Source organism: Mesoplodon bidens (genome assembly GCF_964165515.1).
Source record: "Mesoplodon bidens genome assembly, chromosome: 20".
Classification (NCBI taxonomy): domain Eukaryota; kingdom Metazoa; phylum Chordata; class Mammalia; order Artiodactyla; family Ziphiidae; genus Mesoplodon; species Mesoplodon bidens.
This window is the reverse complement of record NC_138181.1, coordinates 11,409,558-11,430,387: the sequence shown is the minus strand read 5'-3', so window position 1 is coordinate 11,430,387 and position 20,830 is coordinate 11,409,558. Positions and strand designations below refer to the sequence as shown.

The 20,830-nt window shown below is 35.8% G+C and overlaps 1 protein-coding gene and 1 pseudogene across 2 annotated transcripts in view; one reads left to right on the top strand and one right to left on the bottom strand.

Annotated features, from left to right (window-relative positions):
- The window catches only part of ADAM9 (ADAM metallopeptidase domain 9), a 105,293-nt gene that overhangs the window by 22,345 nt on the left and 62,118 nt on the right, over positions 1 to 20,830 (top strand). Inside the window, exons 4-9 of the mRNA XM_081220689.1 lie at positions 5,408 to 5,486; positions 11,372 to 11,448; positions 12,456 to 12,651; positions 14,308 to 14,373; positions 16,307 to 16,378; positions 18,665 to 18,834. Coding sequence (XP_081076815.1) covers positions 5,408 to 5,486; positions 11,372 to 11,448; positions 12,456 to 12,651; positions 14,308 to 14,373; positions 16,307 to 16,378; positions 18,665 to 18,834 — 660 coding nt within the window. The remainder of the gene's footprint in view (positions 1 to 5,407; positions 5,487 to 11,371; positions 11,449 to 12,455; positions 12,652 to 14,307; positions 14,374 to 16,306; positions 16,379 to 18,664; positions 18,835 to 20,830) is intronic.
- LOC308608047 (large ribosomal subunit protein eL39-like) lies at positions 20,132 to 20,313 on the bottom strand (annotated as a pseudogene). Its single transcript has one exon. The product of its transcript is annotated as a large ribosomal subunit protein eL39-like (transcript).

Genomic DNA, 20,830 nt, shown 5'->3' with positions numbered 1-20,830 from the left:
TTGAGCCTGATCTCTGTCCCTCACTGTAAAATCCCATTGCAGTGATCCTGAAGAAGGTTAGCGTCAACATCTTTAACACGTGTCATTGAATATTTTTTTTCTTTGACAGTCATGGCGCCATGACTCGTATGGGATCAGATTCATCACTGGGCCCCCCGACCTCTCACTCTGGACCCTAAGTATGCACCTTGAAGCCCTTGTCTTCAGTCCTGACTGACTGATTGGGGATCCATTGGTGACTCTGACTCCTGAACCATTGCTCCAGACAAACATCCGTTGAAGCTGACTTGATTTTTATGGTTTTGAGTATACCCTCTGAAGTTGGGTTAGAGTCCCAGGCTTCTTTTGACAGGTACCTCCTGGGCTGGAAGGCCTTCCTGGCTCCGTGTTCTGAATGGGGATTATTCCCTGATGTCCTGGGCTGGAACTCCTTTCTTCCTGACTCTTTGTGAAGTCTCTCTGTTCTCTCTTTTGGATCTGGCTTCTCCCATTGGAACTTTTCAGCCAACTAAACCACCTCTTCTCACATCCTGCTGACTCTCTGCTATGCCAGCTCTGTCTGCTTCTCTTCTTGTTGGCATGTTTTGCCGAGGATAATTTGGAACTTTGTTGGCGTCTTTTGGAAACTTGGGATCTCCCCAGATGGACTGCTCTGATGCTGCTCCCTCCCTGTTGCTTCTGCTCCTCTGTCCTCCTCTTACCACCATCAATCTTCCCCCCAGTTCCCTTGGATCCTTTGATATGTCCCACTTCAAACCGCCACCTCCTCCATCCCTCTGTGCACACCCGTCCAACTTTCCCCTCCCACTGCAGCCCCTCAGCTCCCCACAGCCACTTCCATTTTTGGTCCCTTGCCATCCATCGGGGGCTCTCAAGAAACTCAGGTAGCCTTGAAAGCAACTACTTGAGTCTGAAAAGAAGAACAAAAGGCTATTTGGAAATAGAACTGAATGATTTGTCCACTCACATGGGCTTTGGAAACATCCAGACAGCAGTCTAAAATTTAGACCACAGCAAAGGAAGATTGCATATCACAGCAAAAGAAAATCTTAAAAGTCTCCTCCAGAAGTATTGGTAGGCAGGTGACCTTAACTTGTTTTATTTGCCAGAGACAATTCAGATGAAAATACGAAGTGGAGATAAACACATGAGATTGTATTGCTGTTTTACTGACTCACGGCTAAAATTTTAAAATGAAAACTCTAAGTTCTCTATTTGCGTCTGTATGTTTATGTATTTCTATATATATGTATGTTATAGGTGTGTGATAGTTTCCTACCTCTGGATGGTATTATCACATTAATTTATAAAATTCCTTAAAGAGTTCTATTCAAATTGGTTTAGAGATAAATGAGCACTTAGATAAATTATGTTCTTAAAACTCTCAGGAATGCAGAAACTTATCCAAGTTTTTTTTAAGTTCACATGATCTTGAATAATCTTTTTGCTAGTTCTTATATTGTTGATACAGTTGTTGATAAACTGACAACTTCAGGGTTGTCGGCTTTAAATATGTAATGCAGATATGCAATTTTTTCACCTATGTTTACTATTCAAACAAGCTTATGTTATCTCTACCAGATATTTAAGATTATAAATTATAAATCAACCCTTAGAGCAAAATGTATAATAAAAAGGAATTGCTTGATGTCAAGCATGGCAGTTAAAAAAAAAGAGGCAAGAACCATAAATATATAATTTTTTGTTCTTCGCTTTCGTGATTTTTTTTTTGATACTTGCATGACTTGTCAACAAGAAAAACAACTTAAGATGATGGATGGCTAGCTTTGTTTAATTAATAGCTCATGAAATTTTCATGAGTAATTCAAGTATAATTGTTCAGAACAAGTAAATTAAATAGATGTAGGTGGAATAAAAGTTTATAAATGAACTTTTCAATGGTAATTATGTTTTATGCCTCCTGAAAAATAGTTTCAAAAAATTTTTTCATAACTTGAAACCTTAAAGCTATACGAAGTTAAGTCAAAGATGGGTAATCATTGACTACATAACTTCCAAATAAGATAAAATATTGAAATATTAATTGCTGAAGAGAAATTTAATTTTATTTACTTTTGGCATCTTATTTTCATATGGTATAGAGAAGCTAAATATATTTAGGTCTGTTAATAAGCATGAGGAATTGTACTGTGAAAAAGATACATCTCTAGAAATTATGAAATAATGTATTCATTATTACAGAATGATAGTATGTAGCAGACAGTTTGCAATTGCCTGCTTCCTAGTTTTTACTGAAAATTAGAGTTATTAATGATTAAAAAATCTAATCAATATAAATAAATGAAACTACTAGGAATAATAAGGGTAAAGAAAACAAACTGTATGCAAGGAAAATATAAGGTGTATTTTTGATAAGGAAGGGTATGAAAGATATGTTTTGCTAAGGGTAAGAGAGAATAATTTTGTCCCAAAGTAGAATGAATGGTTGTTCCAGAATGAGAAAGAAGAAAAATGTAGAACAAAAACTGAGTGATGTAAGAAAATTTCTAAAGAAAGTTTGTGGAAAAGGGACCTTGGAAAAGGAATCTTTCCTTGTGTGGTCAAAACTGGCTACTATTTGATGGATTTATTTGTAAGCTTTTTTGGTTTGTTTGTTTGTTTAATTTACCTTAGTATTAATAGTACACTGATACAAAACCAGAATTTGGTTTTCTTTCTCTGTTAAAACACGAGGTTTTCTTAGCTTATTGGTTTCCTCTTAATAGGAAATGGTAAAAAATGTTGTTTTTCTTTACATTTAAGTAATCAGCTTGGGAAGATAAGATTTTGTGTTTTAAGATAATTTCCTATGTGTCATGTGTTTATCAGGTCTTTGATTATTTAAGAAAACCAGATCTTCTCAATATTAAGAAAGCTAAGAGTTTTTTGTTTTTTGTTTTTTTAATAACTGTGTAACTTTCTGTATTTGCCTTTGAAATCTTTTAATTGTGACTTTGGTTAAATGGACAGCTAAGTGTTGTTTCACAGTGACACCTGTGATCCAATTTAGTCAAGTGTTCAAACCTTTTGGCATTTTTGACAATTTCCCCAAATCAAATTCTAAGTGGAGTCTCTTTGGCCCCAAACTAACTTTGATATTTCCAAAATGGCCCTTGGAAAATCTCAAAGGATTTGTCTCCTTACGAAAAGTGAGATGTTGAACTAATCAGGTTTATTTGATGTGTTAACCCATCTTATATTCATGGCAGTATAGTTATTTGCATAAGTTCAGTCAAAATCTATCCTCCTTGTCACACAAAGCAATTGGAAACCTTGCTTGTATTACCAAGACTTTGATTGTAATGTCATATTTGGGAATGATGTGTACTGAATCGGGTATGACCAGATAGCTCTAAGGAACTAAGGTTGGCTTTAAGAAGGCAATGTTTATACAGCTCCCCTTGGAAGAACCATCCTGTTCCTGGCTTACAGGGTTTCCTGCCTTACAGGTGAGTAAGGAAGGTCACTTCTGGCAGGCCCAGGAACCTCAGGATATTTGGGGAACCTTCAGAAGAGAGGAATTCACCCAAATCTATAGGTATTGCAGTCAGATCTGGTGGCAAGTTCTTGACTTGGCTTCTTAGCCTTGAGTGGCAATGCTCCAGCAAAGCAAACTCAAACAAGGTACTATGTGGTCAATCACTATTTTTGCTGTACTTATGTAAATAACCGGGCCAAGTTTAATGAGACCAAACTTCCTTGCAAACAAATTAGTCTTACTTTATCTTTCACAGAAATGGGGGTGACTGTAGAGAGAATGTGCTTTTTTGTTTGTGTCAATGGAAAGCTATAGTGAACTGTTGCTGCTTTCATCTTGCACATTTTGCCAGCTTTACCAAGTCCTGAATTCTTGTAGTTTCCTCCAGTATCTGGCTACAACTCTCTAAGTTTACATTTCCAATTTTTGTCCTTTCTGACTTGGAATCATTGACAACTAAAACTGCCCTTTTCCTTAAACTCTGTAAGCTGCAGCTGGAAGACTTGATAGAAACTTAAAAAAAAAATGTTTACAATAGATCCTGTATGGGCAAGCTTCATGCCTCCTGCCCTGTGGACCTCTCAGGAAATTAATCAGAATACCTGATGCTCTCACCAGTGACACTGAAACTGCAAACTAGGAAAGTGTGTCAGGTGGCCAGTGCCAACCTCAGTCTAACACCTGAAGATGCGCCAAGCTCAAGTCTAAAAAATCTTGATGGCTTCCTCCTGGACTCAGAAACTGGGTTTCTAACTATTAATCTTTGTTTTTCTTTTATTTTTCATAGCAACTCCCCTCATTAAATGCCTGACTGTTAGCACCACCCAGTAAATATCCTCTGCTATCAGGTTCCAATAGATGATTCAGCTGGTCTGTAATGAACAAAAGACAACTGAATGAGGAAATGGACTTGTATTATTCAGAGGAAAGAAGAATGTCTTTTCTTTCCTTGAACAAGAAGGGAGACTGACAAAGATTCTTTGCTTGACCAAACTTTAGTCAGGTTCCTGAACCTTCTCCTAGGTCCATCAGTGTAGTTTGTTGTAAAATCTAGTTTTAGCAAGAACTTCCCCCTCCCCCCCATATCTGATCACTCTGGATGTCTGATCAGGTTCCTTATCTTCCACTCCCCTTCCCTGCCCAGTGATGTCTGATCACCTTGGCCTGTCCTCAGCAAGAATCTGTTAGGTTGGTTTAGCCAGAATGCCCCTCACCCCTGTTGTTTCCTCATAGTAATTTTCCATCCACTGACCCTCACCATGCTCCTTGCTTATAAATTCCCACTTCTCCATGCTGTATTTGGAGTTGAGCCTGGTCTTTCTCCCCACCGCCCTGTAAAATCCCTTTGCAGTGGTCCCTATACTTATGTTGATAATAAAGTCTGCCTTACCATCTTCAACAAGCATCACTGGCTATCTTTTCGTTGACAAAGCTAACCCTATTTTGCATGTGTGGTTTCCACTATCAGTCTACCTTAACATGGAAGGAAGCTTCAGGAATCAGCAATGATTGTTTCCTCCAACAGTTGACACAGATTTTGCCCCCGTACTTAGGAGGTCAAGGAAAGGAGTGCTGCTTCTTTATATAGGACATTTAAAAGAGGGTAAAATCATTTATTTTCTTCTAGAAATATGATGTACTATATAACCTAATTTATACTTTTCCTATGAGATGTATCAGAAAACTTTAAGGATGTTACGTATGTTTTATGCAACCAGCATTTTATGACCGTGAGAACAATGCATGATTTCAGATGCAAGTCCCTTCATGAGCTTTTAGTTTTATGGTAGCTCCTTCTTTGAATAACGATTTATCAGGTGAAAGTTTTCATTTCTGCGCATCTCTTCTGGGAATAATGCCTTATAAGTTGTGTCCTTAGTTGCAAATAGATAAAATAATTTTAAATGGTGTGTTTTATTCCTCTTGCAGGGACCTTTTACCCAAAGATTTTGTAGTTTATACCTACAACAAGGAAGGGGCTCTGATCTCTGACTACCCTGATATACAGGTAATATATTTTCCTCCTGACCCTGTAGCAGAATTTAAAACAATTATAATTTTAAAGTGCATTCTCTTCAGGTACTCAGGACAGTTACCTTGTGCTTCTCCAAGGACCTCTTTTGATATTATTATATATGGCATTGTCCTGGGGTGGGAATGTGAGTGCATTGACATAAATTAAACAGTATTTACCTTACAGCTCTCCTGGTTCTCCATGGTCAAGTGATTTTTAAAAGATCAGGAAAATAATCTTCTATTGAATATATAATCCTTACTGATTATGAAGGGGAAAAGTTTGATTTATTTTTTAATTTTATTTATTTTGCTGAAAATGGATACCTCTTAAAGTACATCTTACTTCCTTATTAAACCATTTGACTTGCCATTAGTACTTAGTAAAGAACAAACACTTGTTTCCTATTATATGTTCTGATTTTTTGCTGAAAACAATTCTTTTTTTAAGTATTGTGGTCCTTTTTGCATCAGAGAACAGTTTTCCTGAGGAAAGAACTGGCCAGGAATACTTGAAATAATTGGCAGATGTCAACTTTGCTTTATGTGTTATTTAATTAGAGCATAAATATTTCTAATTTTAGTTGGGAAGAGTGTCTTAAAGTCCCTTTTGGCAGTTAGGTATTATATATTATTATTTTTTGCTATAGTTTTCATGAGAAATCTTTGTTACCATTAAACATGTATTATTTTTCCCCTGAGCTTTGTTATGTTTTGTTAGGTGGAATTGTTTATGTTAGTTTTGCACTTTTGCAGCTCTCTTCAAATAAATAGAAGGCAAAATGTTTATTTTATTTTATTTATTTTTAACATCTTTATTGGAGTATAATTGCTTTACAGTGTTGTGTTAGTTTCTGCTGTATAACAAAGTGAATCAGCTATACATATACATATGTCCCCATATCCCCTCCCTCTTGCGTCTCCCTCCCACCCTCCCTATCCCACCCCTCTAGGTGGTCACAGAGCACCGAGCTGATCTCCCTGTGCTATGCGGCTGCTTCCCACTAGCTAGCTATTTTACATTTGGTAGTGTATATATGTCAACGCCACTCTCTCACTTCGTCCCAGCTTACCTTTCCCCCTCCCTGTGTCCTCAAGTCCATTCTCTACGTCTGCATCTTTATTCCTGTCCTGCCCCTAGGTTCATCAGAACCATTTTTTTTTAGGCTCCATATATATGTGTTAGCATACAGTATTTGTTTTTCTGTTTCTGACTTACTTCACTCTGTATGACAGACTCTAGGTCCATCCACCTCACTACAAATAACTCAATTTCGTTTCTTTTTCTGGCCGAGTAATATTCCATTGTATATATGTGCCACATCTTCTTTATCCATTCATCTGTCAATGGACATTTAGGTTGCTTCCATGTCCTGGCTATTGTAAATAGAGCTGCAATGAACATTGTGGTACATGACTCTTTTTGAATTATGAAAGCCTTTATTTTAGATTAATTATTAGTACTTAAAAAAAAAGGCAATGCTGACTTAGATCCATCCTTTGCTGGCCCATTTTCTGACTCCTTTATCTCAGTGTTCTGTTTGTCCATTGTTTTATTTTGTTTTGTTTTGTTTGATTGTTTGTCCATTGTTTAATAGCAAAATAGTAGAGGAGTTTAAATGTACGTGATAGCATAAACCAGAACACAGATAATCCATTCAGCCGTCCATCCATCCATCCAATCATCCATCCAAAGATTGCTATAGCATGAGACCAAAGACCACATAATTTATGCCACTCAACACAAGCAGTGATTTTAAAAAAGGCATTTTTTCTCTTGGAGCGGTTTCTTGGCCTGGATTTTGGTAACACACACTGCTTGGACTTGATTCCTGGCTCTATTATTTGTTTGCTGGTCAAGTTTCTTTAACCTGTTTGTGCCTTAGAATCCTCACCTTAAAATGGGAATAATAATTATAACTTCATGGAGTTATTGGGAAGCTTAAATGAGTTAATACTTGTAAGATACTACTTAGAACAGTCAGTCCAACAACAGTGAACTCAATAAATATTATTTTTTACTATTATTGAAAGTTTATATGCTTAAAACTGCTAAAAATAGATTTCGGTTTTATAGAAATTTATTCAACTGTTATCGTAAAGTATTACAATTTAATTATGTTTTCCTGGGTGTTTGAAAAATATAAACTAAGACAGATGGAGCCTTTCACTTATTGGTTATTGAATATTGTTCAAATAGATAAAAGTGTGACTATAGATTTGAGATAGTAATTAAAACTTTGGTACTGGGATTTTTGTGTGTGTGGCAACATTGTCAGATATCATCATGGAATATACTTTTGTTCATAAAATGCAGTTACGTTACACTGAGAAAATGTAAATGCTTTCCCTTGTGATTCTGTTATTTAAATTAATTTGTAAAGCTCTTATGTGGCTTTCATCATCAGCATCTTTCACAAGGCCATTTTTCACAGAGAAACACAGTTTTAATAACCACTTGATAATGAGTTGCTGTGTGAAATAAAACTCCAAATTAGATTTAGTCTTTGAACTTTGGGGTACCTTGCAAATGCATTAGAAAGTCTCTCAACTAACTCCCTCAGTTAATTAATGCTCCTTCTTTCCTCTGAAAAATTTGTTGACTGCCCCAGGCTCGCTGGCCCTTGTGGCTGGTAGGCTCTTCTCAGATACTTCTGAGTACTTCTACTCCCAGTAGTTGAGTTTCTTGCTTACAGTTTTTGTGTTTCCAAAACGGTTTATGCCATTTATACCTTTACTCTAATCATGCAATTCAATTGGATGTTTTGTAAACTTGCGAAATAGGATTTGTTTTTTTTTTTAAAAACTAAATTGAAGGCTTTGGAAAGGTTTAATAAAACCCAGTTATTGGGCTTCCCTGGTGGCGCAGTGGTTGAGAGTCCGCCTGCCGATGCAGGGGACACGGGTTCGTGCCCCGGTCTGGGAAGATCCCACATGCCGCGGAGCGGCTGGGCCCATGAGCCATGGCTGCTGAGCCTGCGCGTCCAGAGCCTGTGCTTCGCAACGGGAGAGGCCACAACAGTGAGAGGCCCACATACCACACACACACACACACACACACAAAACCCAGTTATTAAAGAAATACCATCAAGTTGGTAGACTGAGTGATCAAGTGCTGGATTTCAGTCATGTCAAATGAGAGCTTCTATTATAGTGGAAGTAGAAGCATTTCATTTTTGAGCGCCATGAGTTACTGTATTACTATCGCACAAGTGCTGCGTCATCTGTAATAGAAGAGGTGTTTCCTTTCCTCTAGTGCGAAGAAGACAGTATCAAAGCTAGACTAACTACAAAGCACTAGAAAGAAAACAGTGGCTGTAAATAGCCTCACACTGGAAAGAGTTGTAAAATGTGGAAATTTCACCTGTGTTGTTTAGTGCATAATTGTTTAATGTTTAAAAAAATGTTCACAGTTTTAGACTTACAGGAAAAGTTGCAGGAATAATAGAAAACATTCGTGTATACCCTTTACCTAGATTCTCCAAATGTTAGCATTTATCACATGTACTTTATCCCTTCTCTCTTTTTTTTTTCCTGAAGAGTATGTTGTACACCTGGTGTCCCTTTACCCTTAAATACTTCAGCATAAATTTCCTAAAAACAAGAATTTCTTTTATGTCACCATAGTATAGTTCTCAAAATTAGGAAGTTAACATTGAAGCAATACTGTTATTCAGTTACATACCTTATTGATATTTGTTTTGGTCCATTATCCTAATAATGTACTTTATAGTGAAAGGAAATCCAAGTTCACGTGTTGTGCTCAGCGGTCTCCCGTTTCCTTTAATCCGGAAGTCTGTAGCCTTCCCTTGTATTTCACAACATTGGCATTTTTGAGAAGTACAGGCCGACTTTTTGTAGAATGTCCTGCAATTTGGGTTTGTGTGTTGTTTACTCATGATTGGATTCAGGTTATATACTTTTTTTTTTTTTATTGCGGTACGCGGGCCTCTCGCTGTTGTGGCCTCTCCCGTTGCGGAGCACAGACTCCGGACGCGCAGGCTCAGCGGCCATGGCTCACGGGCCCAGCCGCTCCGCGGCATGTGGGATCCTCCCGGACCGGGGCACGAACCCGTGTCCCCTGCATCGGCAGGCGGACTCCCAACCACTGCGCCACCAGGGAAGCCCAGGTTATGCACTTTTGGCAGGAATCCACCCTGAAGGGACATTGAGCCGTTCTCTGGATCATATCACGAGCATGTGCTGCAATTAGTTTATCACTGACAGTGTTAATATTGATGATGAAGGAGTTGTCTGCTAGGTTTCTTCTCTGTAAAGTTACTGTGTTTTGCCTTTTTTGGTTAGATACTTTGAAGCTTAGTAACTATCCCAATGCTTCTCAAATTTTTACCCACTAGTTTTAGTATTTAGTATTTGCCTGAATCAGTTGTTATGATGGTTGTCAAAATGGTGATTTCTTAATTTCATCAGTGCTTCTGTATTCACTGGTGGTTTCTACTGTAAGGAAGAGTTTTTCCTTCTTACTTGTTTATATCAGCATAGACTCATGGGTTCTTACTGTATCTTTAGTGAAATTGAAAATCTTTTCATTTATATGAGGACATTTTTATATCTTCTTTTGTGAATTGTCTGTTCAACTCTTTTGCTCCATCTTCTATTAGGTTTAATCTTTCCCCTTTAATGTTTCAGAGTTCTTTGTATTATGTTTTATCTATGATAAAAGTTACAGATACTTCTCACCAGTCTCTGAGTTGTCTTTTGACTGTTTCTTTTTGGTGTTTCTTTTAATGTAGAAGTTAAAAAAAATTTTTTTTAATACAGTGAAAATTATGAGTCTTTTCTTCTGTTGACTCTAGATTTTGAGTGATAGAAAGTCTTTCTCTACACCCGCTTAAAGAGGAATTCACCCATGTTTTCTTTTAGTTCTTGCATGGGTTCATTTTTTTAAATGTTTGGCTTCTTGATCCATTTGGAGCTTATTCTTATGTATGGTGTGAGGTATGGATCTACTTTTATCCTTTTTTGAATGTCTAACCAGTTGGCTGAGCTCCACTTATTAAAAAGTGCATCTTTGCCTCAGTGATTTGAGACGCCACTTTTATCATATAAGGTTCCACATGTATTTCAGTCTATTTTGAGACTTTGTATTCTGCTCCACTAGTTGGTCTCTTAGTTAACGCACCACCAGGACCCTACTGTTTTAATTATTAAGGCCCGATGATATGTCATAAGGTCTGGCAGGGCTGGTCCTTCTCCTCCTCCTCCCACTCCCATTGGCTTTTTTTTTTTTAGTGCTTTACAATTGTTTTAAAGATGAAAAAATCTCATTGTGTACTAAAAAAATCTGATATTAGTAAGTGATATGCTTCATTTCCACTGGTCAATTTCTTGCTCAAGATTAAGGACAAAGTCTCTTTAGTTTTTAAAGATGGTTAAATGTATAACTAATAATAATAATAATCGTATAATCAGTATGCTTATATGAAGAAAAGAAAATCATCAGATAGATCAAAGTCACTGTTTTTGCAATGTACTGAATTTTTTCCCCCTTGGTGTCACTAGACTGTCACAAGGTCCTCTTCTGTATTGGATTTCAGTTGGCTGCTGTGGCATCTTCTTGCCTGTGATTAAAAATGTTAAACATGACGTTATGCTTCCTTGTTCTGCTTCTAGGTTTAAAGGTTATAGGAGTTGTTTGTACTTAGTGTCCTCTGGAATTCTGCCTAAACATTTGTGTAGCTGTAGGGTGATAGTAGACAGTCTGAAGATAGTACAGAGAATGCCATGTGATAATTATGGACGCCAATAATAAAATTTTTTAGTTTATGGACCTTAAATAATTTTGTTAGTTCTGCAGTTTCTATGATGATTTTCAGCAATGTAACAGTATTTGAAGCTAATACAGGTTTTATCATTTAGAATCATTGTCATTATCGGGGATATGTGGAGGGCGTTTATAATTCATCGATTGCTCTTAGCAACTGTTTTGGACTCAGGTAAGGAATTTTCTTTATCAATTTTTTGGGTTTTTTTCATTCCCTTATTTCTTTCCCCTTTACCTGTCTCTGCCTCCAGATCAAGTCATTTTAGGGGACTGAAATTTAGATTTTACTTTGATGTTGCTGAAGGTCTTTATAGCTGTGTTTCAGATGTCATTTTCAGCATGTTTATTTAGGACAATCTTGTAGTTGATGAATTTTAATAACTAAAGAAAAAAATTCATTTTTTTGAGTCCACTAAACAAAGTTTGCCATTTAAAATAAGACATACTTTAAATTTCTGTCACCCTTTAGGTTTATAAAATTTTCACCTATATTCTTTCATCTAAGGTGCATAATGACTGTGAAAAAGGGCTGATTATTTCCATATTTAGGTGAGCAAGCTGAGGTTCAGAGAAATCATATCATGTATCAAGTGAAGTGATAATAATATTAAAATTAAATTTATTAAGGGCCAGGCAGTATGACCCTGGCCTGGTTGATTGTTTGCATGATTGATTGAACTAAGAAATATTACTTTAAATTCTCAAACCAACTATATAAGATGGCTATGACTACTATCTCCATTTAAGTAATGATACTTGTAGAATAGTTACTGCGTGCCAGGCAACGTTCTAAGTATTTTGCGTGTATTAAATAATTTAGTTTTCAGAACAACTCTATGGAGAATGTAAACTAAGGCTAGTAGGAAACATTTGGGATTCAAACTCTGGTCCTCTGGCTCCAGACTTCACACTTTTAGCCACTGTTCTGAATTGCCTTTCCTTATACAGCAAACCCTCAGAGAGGTTAGGTAACTTTCAGGCAGTCATGCTAGTGAGTAGTCATCTTGTGCTTTAAGTTTAGGTCTGCCTGCCTCTAAAGCCTCTCTGTTTTTCTCTATGCCATTCTAGCCCTTCTTACTTATGTTAAGAAGTAAGACTTTTATTCAGGTTTCTTAATTCCTTTTCCTGTGTATTTTTTTTTCATTCTAAAAAATTGTGTATGTGTAATACCACACGTAGAGGCTTGCTACATATAGAGAATGTGAGTTATGGGATTGAACCCCTGCAAAACAGCTCTCATTTTGAGCACATCTTTTATCGAATGGATGATGTCCACAAAGAGCCTGTGAAATGTGGGGTTTCCAACAAGGATACAGAGGAAGAAACCCCAAAGGATGAAGAGGAAGAGCCTCCTAGCGTCACTCAGCTACTTCGAGTAAGGACATAATGTATTTCTTCATGGCTGAGACTCAAGTTTAAAAAAAATGATGTGTTTGTGCCTTAAACCAATACCTGTTATTACTGTGTTTTTGCCAACTGTGTGCCAGACATTGTGATGGTACTAAGGGGATAAAAAGACGAGCAATACACAGTTCCTGCCAGCAAGATGAGTACAATCAGGCTTCTGTGTTTTGGAAACTAGGGCTTAAGTCTTAAACAGTAACTGTATTTCGTTTTGTCATTGCTACCTAATAGCCCTTTACAGTGACTTTGAGAGAGCAGTGGGCTTTTTAAAAAATATTAATTAATTTATTTACTTTTGGCTGCATTGGGTCTTCATTGCTGTGCGCGGGCTTCCTCTAGTTGCGGCGAGTGGGGGCTACTCTTCGTTGCGGTGCGTGGGCTTCTCATTGCGGTGGTTTCTCTTGTTGCAGAGCACGGGCTGTAGGTGCGTGGGCTTCAGTAGCTGTGGCTCGAGGGCTCTAGAGCGCAGGCTCAGTAGTTGTGGCTCGCGAGCTCTAGAGCGCAGGCTTGGTAGTTGTAGCACACAGGCTTAGTTGCTCCACGGCATGTGGGATCTTCCTGGACCGGGGCACGAACCCGTGTCCCCTGCATCGACAGGCGGACTCTCAACCACTGCGCCACCAGGGAAGCCCCAGCCGTGGGCTTTTTGATGTGGATATGCTTTACACAGACTGGAGTGGTAATTCTGGAGCTCTAAAGTGAGAAAGAGAGAGAGAGGGAAAGAGAGAGATTGAGTTTTAGGACTTTAATGATCTCAGATTTTTTCCAGGGACACTCGTGGTATCCCTGTTTTGAGACTTCTTTAGGATTCCTTGGCTTACTCTTGACAGGAGTCTCTTAACCTGAACTGTTTCTAGGACCAGAGGAACCTCAGTTGCAGAGAAGGCAGCTTTCTACATAATGAGATGATGTCGCTGTGTTAGAAGAGGCTTGTGCCTCTTCCTTCTGGTGTATTTTAATTAACTCATACTAGTTTATGGCATTATTTTCATTGCCTCTCCTGCCATTCCTTCTTTTGACTTTTGTACTGTTCTTTTTAATCATTGGAAAACATTAACTTTTCGCTCATTCTATACTTTATCTAAATTTCTGTAAAATCACAAAACTAATTTTTTTTTAAAGTGGCAACCTTGTATGTCAGTGTCGATTGTATCTCAATGAAACTGGAAGGAAAACAAATAAATAAAGGGCAACAATAACAAAATAAAATGACAACCTTGTCCTTCCTTCTGCTCTGGGTTATTGGCAGATATTCTTTCTTCTACTCCCAACAAAGTGATGATGGAGTTTCCTATTAACGTGTGTGTGTGTGTGTGTGTGTGTCTGTGTGTAGTTTAGATATTAGAAGATCAGTTATTCTGCTTTGGAAACTTGAATAACTCATATTATCTTTAACTAGGTAGAATTTTTCTCAGATCAGTACAGATGGCAGATATCACTTTTTAAAAAAAAAAACGTGTTTTTTTTGGCTTTATTGATCTAGGGTGTGTTAAAATCATTTTATGAAGTTCTTAACAGACATGAAATAAGTGACTAGAGGTTAGGGTAAGATCATTATGTATGAAAAACGTGTAGCCTTATACCTTTTTTTTTCTTTTTGCCTTTATGATGTTTGTGTGTTTGACAGAGAAGAAGAGCTGTCCTGCCACAGACCCGCTATGTGGAGCTGTTCATTGTCGTAGACAAGGAAAGGGTATGATTGGTGACAGTTTTTCTTCTTTTTCATGAAAAGCAGATGAGAAGTGAGCATCCCATGAAGGAAATATTAAATATAACGTATTTGTATTGATTTTTGTTAAATGTAATTTTAAAACTAAAATGACTTTTTTTCTTGATATTCATACGTGATATTCCTAATACCTCCAGAACTAAATGCAGCAAATAAGATTACCTCTACCTTTATTTTTTACTGGTGATTTTCTTCCCCCTGTTCTTTTGGGTGATTTGCATATGCTAAATTTCTTAAGTGAAACTGTTCTGCCTCTCAGTTAAGCTCTTGAGACTTTTTCAGAGACATTTAAAGGACTGTGGTGATAAACCCAGTTAATCAGATATTGCTTTGTTGCCTAATAAAATTGCTTTTCTTTCTAGAATTTCAGCTAACCTATTTAAGAGATAGAAAACTATCTATCTAAGAGAAAGATATCTCTAAGAGATATCTATCTATCTATCTATTCTATTTAAGAGTTAGAAAACTTCCAGGTTCTGGCATGCTTTAGAAGGGAGCAGAGAATAGGTCAGCTTAGCATTTACTATTTATTTCATTGTACAGGATGACACCAGGGCATTTTCCTTATTCATACTTAAGAATTGTGCTTTACTCAACTAAAAAAAGTTATGTATCTATTTCAGCATTTACAGCATTATCAATTTTAGATACAGCTGCTATATAATTTAACCTATAGATTATTTGAAATGTTTTGTCTGACTTGTACTTCCAACTTTGTTGTTTGTGTGAATAAGCTGTTTGCAGAAACTTAACACAATTGACAAGCCCTTTCTTGTAACCTGCAGAGACAGTTTTGAGGATTTTTATGGTTTTTTTGAAAAAAGTCCTTTATTGTATGTAGACTGGAAAAAAAACAAGCCATATTTTTAAGAGATAGAAATATATTCAGATTTGTTCATTATAGGTTCATTATCCTCAAGTGTAGAAGGAGGAAGCATAAAGGAGTATGAACAAGCATGAACTTTGTCCCAGATAATGTGTAAAATGTTCCTGTAGAATGTTGTGGACAAGTGACAAAAATAGAGATTTGAAAAGTTTTTCTTTATTACTCTCTCCACATAGGTAGAAAATGGTTCAAAATAAAAATGGTTCCATTTTAATCAAACCTTGTCAAATGTATTAAAAATTTTTTTTTCTTGTTTAGGAGAATCATGATAAAATGTCTAATTAATAAAATCTGATATATTCTGGTATTAATGCCCTTATCATAGAGCAAAACCACATATTCTTTTTAAAATGTTCTTTTAATTAGTTATTAAATTGCTTATATTAAAATAATATTAAAATAGACATTTGGATTTAGCTAGATCTCAAAGAAGTGAATCAGTCATAATCAACTGTTTGGCTTAACATGGTTAAACTTTTATATATCTCTATATTTCTATCTACATATAATGTTTTCACTAGTGAACGTTGGTTAATCTCTGATAAATTAATTTAGCCCAGAGTTTAGAAATTGGTTATTGGTAATGTCATTAGCCTAAGAAGTGAAAGGATCAGGAAGTCTTTCCGATTGTCTTTCATTCCTTTATCTATATATTTTGATTGTTTTAAACTCTACCTTTGTGAAATGCTTGAAAATATTTTTGCATTAAAATGAATTAAAGACTGTTAAGTACAAAACTCATTTTAAAGTTATACTGCTTTGGAGAAAATTAAGATTTCAGTGCTTTTTCATTATTATTCATTTCACCCACGTACCTGCTTTTCTTTTATTCCTATTTATCACTAAAATGTATCCTTTAGACTTATTAGTTTGAAATGCAGGAGAATGTCTAAGTGCCTCAGTTTTTGGTTCAGAGGAAATATTTAGATTCTTATCTTCATTGTAAGAGATTATAGAAATTTTATTCTTAAATTGCTTTGGTGATAATGATTTCCCTTCTTTGCTTTTCAGTATGACATGATGGGAAGAAACCAGACTGCGGTGCGAGAAGAGATGATTCTTTTAGCAAACTACTTGGATAGCGTGAGTTGTATTTTCTATCAGCTGGGATTATTCTGTCCTGTCCTCTCACAGTCTCCGAATGGAATTTTAAAATTGTCTCATTTTGAGCTCTGATTATTCTAGAGCCTAAGTAAGTAGTAACTCAGTCTTTCAGGGGTCTGCTCTCTAATTTGTTTTGTAACTTTTTTATGTTTAAAAGTAAAGTATAATTGTAGAGAGAGAGACTCTGAGACAAGCAAGAGATTTCGAATTAGCATCTACTTTATCTTTAGAGTAGTGTCAATGAAAAATTCATCAGCTGATCTAAGAAAGAAATGGAAAATTTTATTAAACCAGATTTGAGGATTATAACCCAGGAAGAGCATCTCAGAAAGCTCTGAGAACTGTTCCCCTCGTTAGAAGTCAAGATACAGTTATATAAGTTTTTTGAGACAGAGAGCTGTACATTCAATGAGGTATTATTGACAGTTTACACAATCCAGACTTAATTATCACTGTGGCCCCTAACAGGTCAAGAAGGAATGTTATCTTTTAAGGAGTTGTCTTACTGATGCTAGGAGAATGCAGCTCTTTATGGTTGAGCAGGTATTTCTGCCAACGGGGGAGGTTTGGCCGATGCCTAATGCAGATACACAATGCACAGTGCTGGGAGAGAGGAGACCAAAGGGCAGAGAAACGTGTATTTGTTTAAATTTTTCTCGTCTTGCCATAAAATATGACTTTTATTTCATAGCAGATAGGCTAAGGTACTTTGGTATTTATAAAAAGATCTTTGAATTTTTACTGAGAGGATCTTATTTTAAATAAGGCTGCCTCCTCTGAAACTATGACACTGTGTGTGTGTGTGTGTGTGTGTCTGTGTGTGTGTCTGTGTGTCTATGTGAGAGAGAGAGGGAAGGAGGGATTTGGTTTGAGATTTTGGAGTTTATTCATCCAGTGGGAGATATTGGAGAAATAGCTACATGTTCTTATAAGATAATTTCATCTCTAAGTTGTTCCCCTAATACGAATACCAAGCATAATAATGATGATGATGATAATGATAGCATTCTATTGGATATTTATAGCATTCTAGAAACTGAGTCAATTGCCTTACATTTATTAACTCATTTATTCCTCACAGTATCTCTGTGAAATAGATATGAGTTCCATAATCCTTTATCTGAAACCTTTGGGGTGCATGTCATTAGAATTTTAGATAAGAGTTTAGATAGGTAATATAGTTCACTTCGCATACATTTATAACATATAGTTCACTATGTATTACATTACACCTCCAACAGGGTCCTGGGGTAGCACCTTGTAAACAACCTCATTGATATTTCTGTAGTGAAATATGTGAATATTTACATTAAGTGAGCTAAATATGGACTATAAATAGGCTTGCATTAGCTTAGGGAAAGTTTTGGAATCAAAATACCCAAAACTTTAAATATCCGGAGTTTGTCAGATTTTGGAATGGAAGATGAAAAGGATTTTGAATCTTTACTTTTGTTTTATGGATGAGGAAACTGAGACCCCTGAGAAGTTAGAGTCTCATTATATGGAAGGGAATTTTTTTTGGAGGGGAGGAGTCCTGTTTTTAATTTAAGTAGTTGTGTTACTTAAAAGATACTCTCATATTCTTTATTTTATTGTGTTATTTTTTATTGAAGCATAGTTGATGTACAATATTATATATGTTACAGGTGTACAGTATGCTGATTCACAATTTTTAAAGGTTATACTCCATTTATAGTTATTATAAAATATTGGCTACTATTCCTTGTGTTGTACAATATATCCTTGTAAATTATTTTATATATAATAGTTTGTACCTCTTAATCCCCTATCCCTGTATTGCCCCCTCCCTTCCTTCTCCCCACTAGTAACAAGTAGTTTGTTCTCTATATCTGTGAGTCTGTTTCTTTTTTGTTATATTCACTAGTTTGTTGTATGTTTTCAGATTCCACATATAAGTGATACCGTACTGTACTTGTCTTTCTCTTTCTGACTTATTTCACTTAGAATAATACTGTCCAAGTCCATGCATGCTGCTGCAAATGGCAAAAATTTCATTCTTTTTATGGTTGAATAATATTCCATTGTATGTATGTGTATATATATACCTCACCGTCTTACCCATTCATCTGTTGATGGACACTTAGATTGCTTCCATATCCTGGTTATTGTAAATAATGCTGCTGTGAACATTGGGGTGAACATATCTTTTTGAATTAGTGTTTTTGCTTTTTTCAGATATATAACCAGGAATTATTCTCATATTTTTAAATAAATTTTATATATTTTTATTTGTTTTCTTTACAGATGTACATCATGTTAAATATTCGAATTGTGCTAGTTGGGCTGGAGATTTGGACAAATGGAAATCTGATCAACATAATCGGAGGTGCGGGTGATGTGTTGGGGAACTTCGTACAGTGGCGGGAAAAGTTTCTTATAACACGTCGGAGACATGACAGTGCACAGCTAGTTCTGTAAGTGATTTTTTTTTAAAGGTACTATTAATGGCATGGTCAGAATAACAATTTTTGCTTTTTTTCTTTTATTAAAATCATATTCTGTTAAGGTTTTTGAGTATTCATTTAAATGAGGAAAATTTTTGCTACTATAGGCCAAGGGAAAGTATGATAATAAGACCTCTCTTTTGTGTTGGGGCCTCTTTAACCTTTATCCCATGTCCTTCTTCCTCTTTCTTGGGTTTACTTCCTCATTTTGGTATGGCATGTTTTCTAGTTTCTTCTTGTGTAAGGATATATTGAAAGAAAAAATTTTGACCTCTTGCATGTTGGAAAATGTGTTTCATGGTCTTGAAACAGAATTTAAAAATTATCTCCTATACACCAGAAAGTAATAAAACATTGTAAATCAACTGTACTTCAATTAATAAAAAAATTATCTCAATTTGAACTCTGATTATCTTAGGGCTTAAGTAACTCAGCTTTTCAGAGGTGTGCTTTCTAGTTTGTTTTGTAAATTTCAGGTTATTTTGCTGAGTATAAAATTCTAGTCACGAAATTTTTTCCTTCAGAATTTTGAAGGCATTGCCATTGTCTTTTGACTTCCAGAATTACTATTGAAAAGCTTTAATTCATTTTGATTGCTGATCTTTTGTATGTGGCCTTTTTTTTTTTTTTTTTTTTCTTCTTTGGAAACTTGTAGGATCTTCTCTTGGTTCCCAGGCTTCTAAATTTTCCTGATGCTATCTATGCTTTGGTGTAGGTCTTTTATCACTCATTATGTTGTGTTCTTAGTGGGTAATTTCAATCTTGAAACTGCAGTTCTAGGAATTTTTCTCAAATTATTTTGTAGATGATTTCATCCTCTTTATTTTTATTCTTCATTCCTTCTGGGATTCCTTTTACTCAGGTATTGAGTTTCCTGTGCTTGTCCTCTAATTTTACTATCTTTTGTCTCCTTCTCTTTGTCTTTTTGTTCTGCTTTCTGGATATTTCTTTAAATTTACCTTCTAAGGTTTTTATTGAGTTTTTCATTTCAGCTATCTTATTTTTAATGTTTAATATTTAGCTCTTTTTTGTCCCCCTTAAAATTTTTATATGGTCAAATTCTTTTTTTTTATCCCAACAAAAGTTTCCACATATTGACTACTGAGCCAAAGCATTAGTGCAGAAACACTGACACAAAGAGAAAATCACTTTCCTAATAAAACCCATCCAGCTGTTTGGGTAGTAGTGATGTTCTCAGAGTGATATGGTAAGAAATCAAGTGTCCCTGACCCAGCAAAAATGTGTGCCACCTCATTTGTGAGGCACCTTACAGACCTAGCTTGCTTCTTCTCCAATGTCTTCTCTTGGAGTTGTACCTGATTTTATTACCAGTTTTCATTTGAATCCACTGGGGAATGGGACGATTCCCTGCTTTTGTTTCTTGGCCAGGAATCGCTTGATCCTGAAAGTCTTGTGAGAAGACATGGCGAGAAGCAAATTTAACCATACATAGGATGGCGGAGAAGAGAAGAGAGCTGGTCAAATTCTTATTTCATGGATATAATAATTTTTTTAAACTCTCTTTGAGATATTTCTGATATATTTTTAAAAATTTTCTTCTTTCTACATAGTATTTTCATGGAACCATAATAAAACTTAAGCTTATGTAATCACTTAATACAAATATATTCCAAAAGTTAATACAAAACCCTCACTTAAAAATACTAAAAAAATTCTTTCTTCTTAAAAATCTTCTGGTTGGTGGGCTGACTTTTTGCCCAAAAATGTTTTATGTACTAATTTTTGCCTCCCTTAATGTTTATGGTACCTAAAACTCAAATTTTTTTCTGAGGAGAAGTTTCCCTTGATTTTATTTATTTATTTATTTATTTACTTATTTATTTAGTCATACCAGTTAATTTAAATCAAGGCACTGAGAATGCCTAAATGGATTTTTATGGCCCCATAACCACAAAAGCGTGATCCTGACATTTTAATTAATTTTTAGTAAAATTGTACCTGGAAG